The sequence below is a fragment of the Episyrphus balteatus genome, chromosome 2, assembly GCF_945859705.1.
Source record: "Episyrphus balteatus chromosome 2, idEpiBalt1.1, whole genome shotgun sequence".
Classification (NCBI taxonomy): Eukaryota; Metazoa; Arthropoda; class Insecta; order Diptera; family Syrphidae; genus Episyrphus; species Episyrphus balteatus.
The window spans coordinates 122,366,973-122,382,802 of NC_079135.1; the positions used below are offsets into that span (position 1 = coordinate 122,366,973).

General features: G+C 33.4%; 1 protein-coding gene across 1 annotated transcript; it reads left to right on the forward strand.

The window, feature by feature from the left end:
• Window positions 1-980: 980 nt before the first annotated feature.
• Window positions 981-14,376, forward strand: LOC129911862 (intraflagellar transport protein 140 homolog). The gene is made up of 14 exons (XM_055989843.1): window positions 981-1,208; window positions 1,279-1,874; window positions 1,928-2,088; window positions 3,700-3,774; window positions 3,865-4,286; window positions 4,424-4,850; window positions 7,688-7,994; window positions 8,069-8,435; window positions 8,605-8,744; window positions 8,845-9,133; window positions 9,189-9,365; window positions 12,692-12,814; window positions 12,873-13,983; window positions 14,045-14,376. The coding sequence occupies exons 1-14, from the start codon at window positions 1,062-1,064 to the stop codon at window positions 14,326-14,328; spliced, it is 4,626 nt and encodes a 1,541-aa protein (XP_055845818.1). The 5' UTR covers window positions 981-1,061; the 3' UTR covers window positions 14,329-14,376.
• The last annotated feature ends 1,454 nt before the right edge of the window (window positions 14,377-15,830 follow it).

Sequence of the window (15,830 nt, forward strand, 5' to 3'; positions counted from 1 at the left end):
TGGTATGTTGCATTGTTGCGACGACAAATAAATACTATTAGTATACATGAAACGGTGTAAGCTCTGGGTAAACCTGATAAGCGTGATAAAGTGGTAAATGTGTCAAATTTTATATGAGTTCGTTTACCAGATTAACCATTTTACCAGGGTTACCCAGAGTTTACATCGTTTCATGTTTACCCATAGTATTTATTTGTCGTCGCAACAATGCTTTGAGAAAATGTCAAAATTCCAAACTTCAACAAAAAGTATCTGTATCAAAAGGTCTGCTTGGGTACTGCCTAAAGCCTGGTACGCTGCTCGCGCTAAATTTTAGCTCCCATACAAATTATCGAAAATTTTTAGCCGAGATAAAATGGATCCCATACAAGTTATCGATAACTTGTATGGGAATTTTATCTCAGCTAAAATTTAGCGCGAGCAGCGTACCAGGCTTGAAACAGAAATATGTATTTATACTTTTTTCAACATTTTCAGCCCAATTCTTGTTTGGGTACTCTTGAATGGTGTAGTTTTGTACATTATTTTTGACAAAAATATAAATATTTCCGTTTTAGGCAGTACCCAAACAGACCTAATGCCGAACTATCATAAATAGCTGCGTTCCTTTGGGAATATTTATCTACTGCTTAGTACTTAAAGCTGCTTTGATCTACTTTTTGAATAGAGCAAAAGTAGTTCAAAGTAGTTTTAAGTACTAAATAGTAGATAAATATTCCCAAAGGAACGCAGCTAATATCTAGATCTACAGAAAAATTGACCTTGCAAATTGGTATTTCAAAAATCTTCCATTTAAAATATAGTACGCTGCTAAAAAAAAGTGGCAACACTTGTTATGAAAATATGTTGTACAAGAACCATAACTATTCAATACAATCACCATCTATTCAAGTCTCGAACCACTATCTCACTACGTTACCGACTGAGTGGATAAAATAATATATCCGATTAGCCGCCATTCCTAGTATATCCGTTTCCATGTCAACGGTTTGTTTATGTTTCAAAACCTTATCAGTGAAGTGAAGAAAGTCAAAACTTTTTAAATCAAATTAATTAAGAAAATGACTTTATACTTTGATTCCAAAGTACAATTTTTAGACTCCGATGCTGTTAGCACCATCGGACGATGGCATCCAAATGAACCGATATTCGCAGTTGCTTCTTATAGTCAAGATAGAGGTGGCTCTGTGACAATATTTGATGATTCTGTAAGTTTGGCCATTCTTTCCTAGAAAAAAAAATACATACTTTGACTATGCAGTTTTAATTAATAATTAGGGAGAACCACTTCGTGATATATCCTATCCAGTTCATCCAATATCACAAGCTACTGCTCTAAGTTGGCATCCTGAGAAGCGATTATTGGTAACTGGTTGGGAAAATGGTGAACTACATGCATGGTTCGATGGACATCGAGAATTTGCAAGTGTTCAAGGTCCACACAAAGCTCCAATTATTCTTTTGGAATTTAGTGAAAAAGGGGGTCGAATGGTTACTGCTGACTCTGTGGGATTACTCACTGGTTGGCGATGTGATGGACAATATCAGTTTCTTACAATGTTCTCTCATGATTTAAGAGATGCCTTGTTGAATATAACATTTCGTAAGTCAGTTGATAGCCCGGTTAGGACGGAGCTTACAAATCTAGCAAAAGCAGCTGTCGCTGGAGATGAAACAGCTCTAGATACTTTGACCAATTGGAGACCAAGAACAGCAGCTAGGAATTTAACACATTCGGGTGTTAAAGACAATCATTGCTTCTATGTTGGGACACAGTCTGGAGTCATATTTTATATCAACCAGGGAGGAACATGTTCAGAGTTTTTGAAAAGTAACACAGTTCCAATTATACAGGTTCTATGGCATCCAAAAAGGTAATTTATTTCTTTACTATTTTGACTTTATTGAATGTTTTGTCTTCTTTCAGAGATGCAATTATCTGTCTTATGGAAGATATGACCGTAACTCATTTTCTCGCTGAATCTTCTGGAACTCTAACAGAACTCGATCGAGTTAAATTGAGTGGGAAAATCCCCGGCAACAATGGTTTTATCTCTTGGGCAGGAAATTGTTTGGCTATAATAACAGGTTTTAACTCCTAGATCCTAGTATACAATTTATGTGTTTCTAAGTCCAGTAGGTACCCATCTTCTGCATGTTGCAGTCTCGATTTCATCAGTTTTTGTTTCAGTTTGAATTTCAGTTTTATTTTCATCAGTTCAGTTCCAGTTTCATCAGTTTCAGTTTTAACTTCAATTACATTAGTTTTGTTTTTAGTTTCAATCTCATTTTCATCCGTTTGAGTTTCATTTTCACCAGTTATAGTTTCAGTTTCAATTTCATTTTCAGTTTCTATTACAGTTTAATCAGTTTTAACTTCAATTTCGTCACTTTAAGTTGCAATTTCATTTTCATCAATTTAAGTTTCAATTTCAGTTTCATCAGTTTTAGTATCAATTTCAGTTTCAGTTTCTATTACAGTTTCATCAGTTTTATTCAATTTCATTTTCATCTGTTTTAGTTTCAGTTTATATTTCAGTTTATTTTTCATCGGATTCAGTTTCATTTTCATCAGTTTTTGTTTCATTTTCAATTTCATTTTCATCAGTTTAAGTGGGTTGGGGTCAAAATTCTGCCGGGGTCAAAATTCTTTTGTCAAAATTCTGCTTTCAAAATTCTGCTTTTCAAAATTCTGCAAAAAATTAAACAAGGGGTTTGGAAAATGTTAAACAGCGCGCGCTTTTTAACATTTCCCAATCCCTTTTTTTAATTTTTTTGCAAAATTCTGTAAAATCATCTACTTGAAAAATTATCTAGTTATTTGATTACTTGCCTACATAATTTGTCATTCTATGAATGCATATTAATTTTTGTTTTATAAATGAATAAATTTGAGAAAATAATTCAAAATTTTTTAATTTACCAAATAAAGATGAATATTCAAAAATTGGAATAAGAAAAGGAATATTTTGTATCAAACAACATCGGTTCCAATTAGTTATAGATTTTATTTGAAAGAAAGCCAGTCTATGCATTTTAAAAAATATTTGCGACACTTAAACAACAAAATTTAGGAAAGTACCAATGTTGAATTACATTAATAAGGTGTATTTTTCTTTAGTCAGCGCATATGCTATAAAAAAAAACAGAATTGGCAGAATTTTTTTGTTCAAGTATAATGCTAGCAGAATTTTGAAAAGCAGAATAGAAAAAAAGCAGAATTTTGAAATGCAGAATTTTGAAGCCAGAATTTTGCCCCATCCCGTTTAAGTATCAATTTCAGTTTCAATATAAGTTTCAGTCTTTCGGTTTCGCCGCAGTTTAATTCAATTTCACCACATTGAGTTTCATTTTCATCCGTTTTAGTATCATTGTTCATCAGTTTCAATTTCATTTTCATCAGTTTTAGTATAAATTTCATCAATTCAGTTTCCATTTCATTTTCATCAGTTTTAGTTTCAGATTCAGTTTCAATTTCAGTTTCATATTCAATTTCATTTTCATCAATTTCAGTTTCGTTTTCATCAATTTTAGCCTCACTTTCAGTTTCTATTTCATTTTTATCAGTTTTAGTTTCAATTTCAGTTTCATTTTCAATTTCCATTTCATCTGCATAAGTTTTAGTTTCAGTTTCAAAACTTGATAACTTGTCCTTATTCTGTTGGGACTTATAATTCACATCCGCTTTGGTTATTTCAGGTGATTTTTCAATTCGAATTTGGGACATTGACACCAGCGAAAACTTTTTGTTGAAAATGGATTTGCCCAGTTCAGGTATCTAATATCAATCAATTTTAATTTAAGCTTTTGAATTATCGTTCTTTGCTTTTTGTTTTGCCCTTCGAAACGACCTATATCGAAAAGAACGTCCAACAACAGTCACATCACCTGGACCAAACTCTTCATCAACAGGTGCACTTGCAACAGCAGCAGCAGCAGGTGGTGGTGATTCAACATCAGCCACTTCCAGTTACGTACAAAAATACCAAAAGTCCCAACATCACCAGCAGCATCATCAACGCCACCAGAGCAAATCCGGAAACGAAGTATTCACCTGCCTCGCCTACTGCCCGGACAACCAGACACTGTGTGCCGGCACCAATCAAGGCAACCTGTACACCTGGAAGCGAACTGTTAATTACTTTGTCAATGCACCGGAAAATTCGTGGCAATTGAACAATATATCAACAGTACGGGGTGCAATCAAGCAGTGCTTTTGGGGGGTAAATGAGCTGGCCAAACCGTGCATCATGATTAATTGCATATCAAACGTCTACGTGTTGAAGGTGAGCCTGAGCTTGAGTTGAGCAATATGTGTGTGCTTTTGTGCGTTAAGGTGGGTTGGAGCTCACCTCGATTACCAAAAGACTATACACACATTTATATCCACCTACCCTATTTGTGGTCTTCTTTTGTTTCACAGGAACAACCTTTGATATCCTGCCATACACGTGACATCTGGGCGGTTCAACGAAGCGCTAATCAGATCTACGTCGAGCATTCGACCGGCAAATCAACTCTGGTACAAGCTGAAATCTCGATTACAACGCTGGCATTGTCAGAGCAGCACTTGGCTTTGAGTAATGGTCGGACCATTGTTGCGTATAGAATTGGAAAGATTGTTCTCGAAGCATCATCATCCACGGATTACAGTATTGTTAATAGTTCGACGACACTGGATTCGGGTGATGGTGATGGACTAACCATACGATTGATGCAAACGTTCAGTTGTGAGTGTTTGGCATTGTTCATGCATGACCAAAGTATATTTTGTCTCACATCGGGTGATGTGAAGATATTTTCCATTGGTGGGGTGATTCTTAACGAGATTCAGTCGAGTGATAGTGAAGGTGAGTAAAGATGATAATATGGTAATCTAATCAGTCATTTTTGAACTCATTGTTAATAAATATTTTTGTCTGGATTTTATATTAAACCGAGAATGTGGTATCAAAATAAAATGTATTGTAATTAATAATTTTGCCTTTAGCATAGGAACCATGAAGTTATTAAGAATATCTTGTGTAAAAGGGTTTTCTTTTTTGAAAAATAGGGGGGAATTAAGGCATAATTGATTCAAATCTACTACTAAAATAGTAAGCTAATGAAAATTGGTAATAACATTACATTAAGGGCCAATTTTTCAATAGTCAGTTAAACAGTCAGTTAGTACTTATTCTTAAGGATAGAGAAAAAATCAATTTTTCAACAAGCAGATATAGCTTATTCCTAAGAATAAAACTATCTGCTTATTTCAGGGACGAATAAAAATTATTCTAAGGAATAATCTCAACAAAATTATTGTGTCAGTTGTCAAAGCTGTTTTGAAAGAATTTTGAAAAAAATACAGTGGAACACAAGAAAACAAAAACAATCATGAATAAAAATGACGTTTAATTTTAAATATTTTTGAATTTGACAATTTTTTTTTGTTATTCTGTAGAATAAATTATTCTTGATTGAAAAATTCAATGTTTTTATCTGATTGTTTATGAGCCTAATAACATTATTCGTCGAACAGTTAACTGGCTGTTTATTAGGAGATTGAAAAATTGGCTCTAAGGATAGGAACCGATGATTTACATAAGTCGTTTGCTAAAGAACGTTCAATTTTGTATACGAATTATATAAGTATCAGGTCCATGAAACTTTTGTATGTGAAGGGGTGTTTTTCAAAGGCTATTCAATATCTAAAAAAAAACACCCTTTCATCAAAAATACGGATTATTTGTTCATAAAACTGAAAAGTTGTACCATTACGTTTTTATTTAGGTAGGTGGTAGGTGAGCTCTTCATGGTCACTTATAGGGTTCCCAACTTAAGTTGGTAACAAAGGTAGACAATTTTTCTTCAGATACACATCGATTCTAGTTAATTCGAGTGTGAGGAATTTAGTGGTGCCTATCGTTTTAAAAAACTTGGGTCAGGTTTTTGAAATATTTCGAAAGTAAAATCTTGGATCAGGACTCTCAAAATACTGATAATTTCGAATAATTTTCGTCGTTTTTAGCAGTTTTTAGATAGGAGGAAAGCTATTCCTATAACAGGTACCTACAGGTAAAATAGTATAGGTAGAATAGTAAATAAAATCAAGAAATAAAAAAAAAAAAAAAAAATGTTATGGCGTTTTTAATTGGCAATCCGGAATTGTTCTTCGATTCGGAATCCCAATTGAACAGTTTTTTTTTATCTCGAAGAATCTGAAGTTTGGTGTGAATGTATTGTTTGAGTTTAACATGTTTCACATGTGTATTTTGTGTATTCGCGAAAAAAGTTTGCTTTTGGGATGAAAACCAAGGGTCAAAAAAGTCTATTAAAAAAAAATTGGGTTGAAGAGTGTTTTTTCGCGGACAAGAGGGAGGGCGTGAAGGTAAAAAACATAGTGATTAAAATTGTTTGTGAAATATCATCATATATGACACATGTTCTTAAGATATTTTTTGATGCAAAATATAATGACATAATAAAAAAGTCTATGCATCGAATTGCTATAGAAAAAGTTACTGCCGATACAAAAAAGGGTGCTTCTTTTTTTATTTCAACAGTTAAAATATGACCAAAAAACCCTTGTGAAAAACATGATACATTGATGAAATTCGGGATGAAGGTTTCAAATACAGCAGGGACAAAGAATCTATACAGCTCATACAAAATATTTTCGGTGAAAGTGGTACACCAATAAAAATTGGAAGAAATGCTTCTTTTATAACAGAAACCAAGTATCTTAGCAGTCTATAAAAATACTTAGGTGAAAGGTTTTTTATTGGTAATTAATAATTCCCTGATAAGTGCAATACAATAAATGGTATAAAAGGTACACTTATGTTACTGATTAAAAATGTTGTCTTTCCCATGGCAATTACGAATAGAATTGGTTTACATTTTTTTCTTTTCATATTAAAGGGTGTTTTGTTAGGTGTAGAGAAAATGTGGGTTTATTGGAAAAACTAAGTATGTAATAATAATGGTACCCTATTAAAATTCAGCAATTATGTTACTGTTGAGATTAGAAACAAGAATCTAAAGTGTTCATAAAAATATCATGGTTAAAAGTGTGTTTTTTTTGAGTCACAACGAAAATGATGGGCCACCCTAATGAAATTTGGTAAAAACGTTGCATTTGGGATGGATACAGATTTTACTGTCTCTTCGAAAAAAACACCCTTCCACCCAATTTTTTTATAGACTTTTTTGATTCTTGGTTCTTATCCTAATATCAAACTTTATTGCATTTTTTTTTATTTTCTAACTTTTTGTAGGTACTATTTTACCTGTACTATTACAGTTTTGACAAGTTTTTGTCAATAAAGGATCAGGATATATTTTAAGGAGGGAAAATTCGATGTTCTCGCTTATACCATTAAACACAGCATCAACCAAACTTCTGTTTCCTCTAAAAATTGTTGTGAATGGTTTTAAATTCTTACCTAGAAAACTCCAACGCTCTGGCACGGATGTAAAAGAGTTAAAAAAATTCTTCTTTAGCTGACATTATAACAACCGTAACCGCACGTACTTTAAATAAAATTATCCCTTTTCGAAATACTCTCTCCCGTTCAAACTATAACTAACCATAATCTCCATTGTGCCAATTAAATATAAATGAGGTCCTTTTTAATCCTACCGCACATCATACAACTCGGCTATATCAGAAATTTTCCCTTTGGCTATATTATACATATAACAGGCAAGATTATTGGCTGTGACCTTACCAGCAATTACCTGACAATATTTACAATGAGCGGCTACATCAAGGTGTTCGATGTAACACGTCACGACCCCAAACCACTGATCCATCCAAAATCCGGCTATGATTTATTTGAGAATTTCGGCGAGGTAATTCTGGCTAAGTGCAATGCTGTGGGCAGTCATCTTGCTGTGGTAATTGCCAATGAGAGTCTCATGCCCGACGGACGATTGTACTGTTGGGATTTCGAAAGGGATATAATGCGTCATTATGATTTCATGACCGATACAGAGGAATCTGTACCAAGGTAAAAATATTCAAACAACAAAAAAAGGATGCGAAAAGGATGTTTTTTTTTATTTTTTTTGTTTGATGATTTAGATTGCCAATTGTATTCTTTTGGGATACAGATGATAGTCGTTTGCTAGCTATCGAAGCACGTTCGATTGCTCAGCAAGCACAATACCATCAACGCAGGAAACTACAACTCCAATTGCAACAACAACAACAACAGAAACAACAAGAAAAAGGAGTCAAAGAAGAGGGAGATATGGAGTCGAATGCATTACTATCATCATCAGGAGCAAAACCAAAGGCAGTCGTCGCTAACGCCACTAATCTGGAAGACTACAATGAGACACAAGCAATTGTTATGTTCCACGCTGCAGATAAATGCACCCTTAAAGTGCTGGAGATGGTTAATCTAGCATCTGGAGAGCAATTAGTCAATTTGTGTGCACCGAATGTGGTAATGTTTTGTCTGATGGTCGGTCGGTCCCCAGTCCTAGTCTCCCAGGGAAGCACATTTATTTTCCTTCCTTAGACTTGGACCGTATCCGTCCGTATCTCTGAATGAAAAGAAGATTAATCACACACATATTGTCTCTCTCCTATATCCTTTTCAAATGTGTATGTAGATAACTTTAGACATTAGCGTTGTGAAGAAACGATCCCTGCAGGACTTTATCGGCTTGGAGAATTGCGATGAGAATACACGCAAAATGGTTTTGAATTTTAGTTTAAATGTTGCCGAGGGCAATATGGACTTGGCATATCGGTAAGTACTTTATAATTGTCTCGTTAGAGACGTATGTATAAGACGATGAGTTTAATATGAAAATTCTCTCTGATGGTCATTTGGGGGGTCCTTTCTATAGTTGTATCCGTTCGATACAATCCGAAGTGGTTTGGACTAATTTGGCAAAGATGTGTGTTCAGACAGGACGTTTGGATGTGGCAAAGGTGTGTTTGGGTCATTTGAAAAAAGCTCGGTCTGTTAGGGCCATTCGGCAAGCGATGGATGATGATGATTTGGAAAAAGATGCAAAAGTGGCAGTGTTGGCGGTGGAGCTAGGAATGATTGAAGAAGCACAAGAGTTATACAAAAAATGTGGTCGTTTTGATTTGCTGAACAAGTTGCTGCAGAGTTGTGGAGCTATTGATGAGGTAAGTTTACTATTAAAATGGTGTACAATTAGGATTATTCAATAACTTTAAATAGGCTCTGAAAATTGCTGAAAAAGGTGACAGAGTGCATTTGAAAAACACTTATTTTCAAAAGGGAGAACAGCTCAAAGAAGAGGGTAATATCAAAGGAGCATTGGAGTTTTTCGAAAAAAGTCAAAATCCTGTGCAAAATATCACTCAAATGCTGTTGGATCATCCAGTTGCAATGAAGGTAAGGAATTGATAGTAAACGATAAGATATACCTACAAACAGTGGCGTACATTGAGTCGGCGGGGCCCCGGGGTAAGACTAAATTTTGGGGCCCCTTTGATATTTGGGGGCCCCTTAAAATACGTTTTTTTTTTGTATGGCTTATTTATTTTTAGGTTTATTTTAATGTTTTAATATGTTCGTAATGCACTTTGCTATAGTTAGTTAAAATGTCTCTCATAAAAGTAGTAAACACTTGTACTAGGGGCCCCCAAAATTAAATATTTAGAGACCCCTAAAATAAAATTTTTTTAGCTAAGAATTGATAGTTCTTGGGGACTCTGTTCTGAAGTATTATAAATAGGTACATATTTTATTTTCCATCATCAGACATAATTTTTTTTATTTTGGGGCCCCTGAAAAATTATTTTAAGAGCCTCAAAATTAAGTGCTTAGAGGCCCCTAAAATATAATATAATTTTTTTGGAGCCAAGAATTAATAGGTATTGGGGCCTCTGTTCTGAAGTAATAATCGGAATGCCCCAATAACGTAATGTTTTTATTTTGGGCCCTAATGTATTTATGTTGGGGCCCCTGAATTTATATTTAATTTTCCATTTGATTGTTTTGAAGCACTTTTGAGGATCCTCAAATAATATTTTTTTGCTTTTTTGGGGCCCCTAATGTATTATTTGTGGTGGCAAAGATTTTTCAAGTAATATTTTTTGGGGCCCTAAGATAAAATTATAATTTTTCTTTTAAAAAAGCAGTTTATTTTTTTGGGGCCCCTGGGGTAACCTTTTTTTAAAATCAATATACATATATTGTGTGGCTACCAATGCATTATACATTACACTGAATGACATAATTTGTCTCCCTGGTTACTTAGTAACTCAATTTATGCTAACAGTTTCCTTCTCTGCATTGTCTCCAGTGGGAGCCCTGGGGTCAGTCGGGGGCCCCGGGGCACCGCCCCGCTTGCCCCAAGGGAGTGTACGCCCCTGCCTACAAAACGCTCATTTACTTGAACACTGTCATAACTCAAACATCACGAATTTTGAGTTATAAATGCAGAAGTAATTGGAATAAAGTTATATAAAATCCTGCAAAAAAATTTTTTTTCTCATCAAAAATGGACGGAAAAGGAGCACTAGTTTCTATATCTAAAAAAAAACAGTTTTTTTTAGTTATGACAGTGTTCAAGTAAATGACTGATAAAAAAAATTAAAACTAGCATAAAATTAATTATAATTTAATTGTTAAGCTTAATTTGAAGAACAAAACTGCAGTATCCTTCAATTGTTTCAAGAAAGAAATGCTATTTAATAGTTAAAAAAAAATGATTTGTTTAATTTTTCTTGAAACAATGTAAAAAGTGACTTATGTAACAATTTGTAAATGGAATATTGCATTAATGATTCTTAAAGAAATCTGTAATATAAGTTTCAATTGCTGAAATCGCATGTAAATGATTTTTTTTTATAAAATTCTAAACTTGCCCTTAGTATGTACCATCCAGAATTTGCATGAATATTTAAAAAAAATTACGCATACGCCATAGTGATCTAAAATTTCAACCAGAAAAGAATATAACGTGATGCTAAAAGCAATGAGTTCTTAACTAAAGGGCTACTATGTTTAATTTTCTATCAGTTTTCAGGTTTTAACACTTTCATACTGTATTTGCAAATTATTTTAAAAATGTTTCGATGACTCAAATTATAACGATCCTTCTTTTTTCCTGCTCTTCAGAATACATTGATTGTCTGGATTCAATTACCTACATAGTTTGTAATTAACGTATTTGTAGTTTGTCCACTCATTAAAATTAAGAGGTTATGCCGATCGGGCCACAAGTGACAGCATAAATATGTCTGCAAAGCTACACAAAATTAATTTGATGAGATGAGGTACCAGACCCCCAAAGGTCTTCAGATGTCTTGAAATGTGTGTCTTGTATTCGAATAAAATTGTAAGACTAGAAGTTAATTTTCTTTTTAGAATATTCTTTGCTCGGCGTCAGTCGATGGTTCCAAATAGAAAGAATTTTATTTAACAATAAACGAAAAAACGAAAAAAGAGAGAGAACGAAAGTATAAAACTTTTTAAAACGTGATTGTTGAGATATATAGGTACGTACCTACCTACATAGTTCGATCGATGTAATTGAAAACATATTAAAACTTGATGAGTGTAATAGTCCACGTCTAGACAAAGTAGCATCTTCTTATTTAAAAGAAATGTCTTCTTTTTTTCATATTAATCCATTTTAAAGACCTATACAACCAACCAGACCCCAATCATTAATTAATATTTGCTGCCACTCATATCCACGACATTGCTCTGAGTCCTTAGTCTATTATATGTCCGAAACAGCGGGTTAAAGAAGACTACTGGGATCCAGAGAAGGAAATTACAGCAGATTTGTTTTTTTTTTTTTTTTTTTTTTTTTTTTTTTTTTTTGGAGAAAGGCGAAAAAATTCTTCACATAAATTATAGCTTTTTAGCTAGGAAAAAAGTGCGAACATTTCTGGGAATCTGTCCAGATTTCTTGGCTTTTTTTTGCCAAAAAATTTCTGGTGTTTTTCCATTTTCAAAAAAGAAAAATAAGCCGCGTAACGGCTCAAAAATTCCCCGGCTTCTACTTATACATGTGTTTTATTTTAACAAAAATTGCATTTTACGTACTCAAACTAAAATTGGCATTGGAAGCCGGTTTCCCAGTGATAAATTTTGAATGCAATAAAACCTGCTTTTTACCGACTTTCAAAAAGGAGGAGGTATTCAATTCGCCTGTATTTTTATTTATTTTTTTTATGTTTGTTACCTCATAACTTTGGACTGAGTGAACCAATTTTGCTTATTCTTTTTGTATTGGAAAGCTGGTGGCTGCAATGTAGTCCCATTTCAATTTCGTTCAGTTATAGCCATAGGAACTATTAGAAAAACCATAAAACCATGATCCATGGAAGTCGGTTTTGTTTTTTGATAAAAAAGATTATTTCTCGTAATTTCAGTTAACATAGTACGCATGTAAATAATAAATACTGTGTTGGTTCTTGTGTGTGCTTTCATTTAGATTTATCCAAATCTAAAATATTGAAAAGAACCTTTTTATGTAAATTTGGGACATTGTAGCGTATGCGCAATTTTCTTTTTCTATTCAAAAACTTAAACATTTTTTAATATACGATTCCTATATTGGACAAATTGATTTTCATATAAGGTTTTCGGTTTTATAATATTTCTTCGAATTTTCAAAAAAGTATTTGGTGGTTTTGAGCATACAAGTTTTTAAAAAAGGCCTTGTTTTTTTTTTTAATTTTTGTTGTTTATATCAATTTTAGCAATACATGCAAACAGCTAAAGATCCTAAGATGCTTAAATGGTGGGGTCAGTACATTGAGAGTACTGGCGATATGGATGGTGCTTTTACCGTGTATCAAAAAGCTGAAGATTGGTTTTCACAGGTATTTGCAAATGTTTGTGTGCAAAAATAGTATACAATTTTTTTTGATTCTTTATTAGGTTAAAATTCTGTGCTACCTTGGTCAGATTTCAAAAGCTGATGTCATAGCCCGACAATCTGGCGATCGAGCAGCTTGTTACCATTTGGCACGTCACTATGAGAATATTGGAAAACATCAGGAAGCTATACAATTCTACACCCGCGCTCAAACCTACGCAAATGCTATTCGTATTTGCAAAGAAAATGATATGCAAGATGAGCTTTGGACTGTTGCAAGTTCAGCTCGTCAGCGGGAGAAATCCACAGCAGCAGCGTACTTTGAAGAAGTTGGTTCATACAAACGAGCTGTCGAACTCTATCATCGTTCAGGAATGTTGCATAAAGCACTGGAAATGGCATTTGCATCAGAACAACCTGATATTTTACAAGTCATTGCTTCAGAACTAACACCCGAATCTGATCCTGAATTAATCAATCGTTGTGCTGAGTTTTTCACTACCATCGAACAACATCAAAAAGCTGTGCATTTGTTAGCAAAAACCAAGCAATTTGAAAGATCGCTAAGAATTTGCCATGACAAAGGTGTTCCTATTACAGAATCACTGGCAGAAATGTTAACTCCGACCAAGACAGAACTTGATGATGAGTCACGAGCTCGAATTCTCACTCAACTCGGCGAACTTCTTCAAGAACAAGGGGATTACCATTCAGCTACTAAAAAATTCACTCAAGCTGGTGATAAAATTCGAGCTATGAAGAGTTTACTTAAATCTGGTGATACAGATAAAATTGTATTCTTTGCTAACATGTCTCGGCAGAGGGAAGTCTACATTATGGCAGCTAATTATTTACAAGCTTTGAATTGGCATAGAGATCAGAAGGTTTTGAAAAATATTGTTACATTCTATTCCAAAGGACAGGCTTTTGACTCACTTGCAAACTTCTATGCAACTTGTGCGCAAGTCGAGATTGATGAGTTTAGGGATTATGAAAAAGCCTTAAAAGCTATGCACGAGGCTGCCAAGTGTTTGGTGAAAGTTCCTCATTCTCAGAGGGCTTCTGATAATTTGCAAAAAACTATTGTAGAAGTGAAGTATGTTTTGGATATTCAAGAAGCCTTAGAAAATGGAGAAAATCAAGCAGTTGTAGCTGGTTGCAGAAATATGCTAAGTAGGTTCTTGCAATAATGGTTCTCAGAATTATGTTTTTCTGATTTTTGTTTTGTTTTCAGTTAAACCAGAAATTCCTCCGATTCGACATGCTGATGTCTTAGCTATGCTTGTTAAAGCTTTAGCCAACACAAAGCAATATGTTGAAGCTGTTGGAGCACTAAGAGAATTAGCACTTAAAGATTCAACTTGGAGTAGCAGAGGATTAATTGAAAAGGAAACTGTTCAAAAACTAGCTGACGAGTGTAATTTGGATTTTAATGTTATTTGGGAATCAGGCCGGCGAAAAGCTGATGTTACAGTTGAAGATGATGATGAAGAAGAGATTAAAGAAGAAATCAAATAAGTTATTTTGTGTACGATTACTATAAAAATAAAGATATTTTACTAATAATGGAATGTAACTTTGGTTTTCTTTGTCATAAAAAAAACTTTTAAGTTTTCTAATTTTTATGAACCATCGAAAGCGAGAGCAACGTTGAAATATTTGATGTTAAGTTATTAAAAACGAACAGTAAAGAAAGCTTAATAAATTGAGAGTGAAATTAAAAAAATTTCACTATTTATCAATTACCAAATTGATAATTGACAATGATATACATGATGATATACATGGCTGAAATTTAACTAAGTTCATGGCAAAAAGGTGATCGATCTTGGATTATAGTGGAATTTTTGTGTGTTTTATCAATTAAGAACTTTTTGGGCTTTTTTCTAGACATTTTTGAGAATATTAATATATTATTAAACATATTATACACAAAAATTCCTAAATTGCATAATAAAAGAATTAAAAGTGTCAATTACTAATTTAGCACTTTTTGGATTCTGTTTTCAAAATGTTTGATTTTTACTTGCGATATACATAGGTAATATAGGCTATAGGGCAATTTTAGGATTCGAAAAAAATCGGACTCGAGATAACAATCAGACATGACATTACGATGAAAGAGAATGCTTAAAAAGTGGGTCCCACAATTCTGTCTGTGTCGGTCTGTCTGTCCATCTGTAAGTACCTCGAGCTACAGTCTAAACTCCTGGAGCGATTTTCTTCAAACTTAGTAGTTAACATTTTTGGGTGGTTCCCTAGAGAACAAATTGAAAAACTAATGCTACCTGTCATAAAACGGAAATAGAAAAGTTCATTTTGTTCAAAAACGGCTCTAACGATTTAGGTTACAATTTTTGTGTGTAGTATTTCACACAAGACCCAACTTTTGAAATAAAAAAATATTTTTTGTACCGTTCTGTCATAGAACGGTTTTTTTTTTATTTCTGAATTTCTCGTAAACGACATTTCATATTATTCATATTTCATGAACTGGCATACTTGGTTTTGGGTAAAAGATAATTTTAAACCGGGTTTAATTAGTTATAAAAACAGTTTTTTTTACTAGTGGAGTAACTAAAGCAAATTATTAGGGAACCCGGCCGCACAGCTCTGATTTTGACGATTGTTTTTTCAAACGTAGGTTATTAAAAATACTATAAAGTCTATAGATTAAAAATTGACGATGTTGCCGTATTGTTTTTTAAAATTAAAATTAAATTTTTTTTGAACAAAACAATTTTTTTTGCTTAATTCTCACGAAACAAATGATAGCAAACAATTCTCTAGGTAATTTAAGGAAAAAAAAAAAATATAAGAGAGTAAGGGACAATCTTCCATCAATTAAGCGTTAAATGCAATTTTCTCACAATCTGACTTCAAACACAAAAAAGATATTTTGAAAACAACGGCAACACCTACAATATTTTAAAATACATTTTTAAAAAGCCATAAGCTCATTCTTATATCTTAAATTTAAAAAATAGTCCTCAAACTCAGAGTAAAAAAAAAAATGTTAT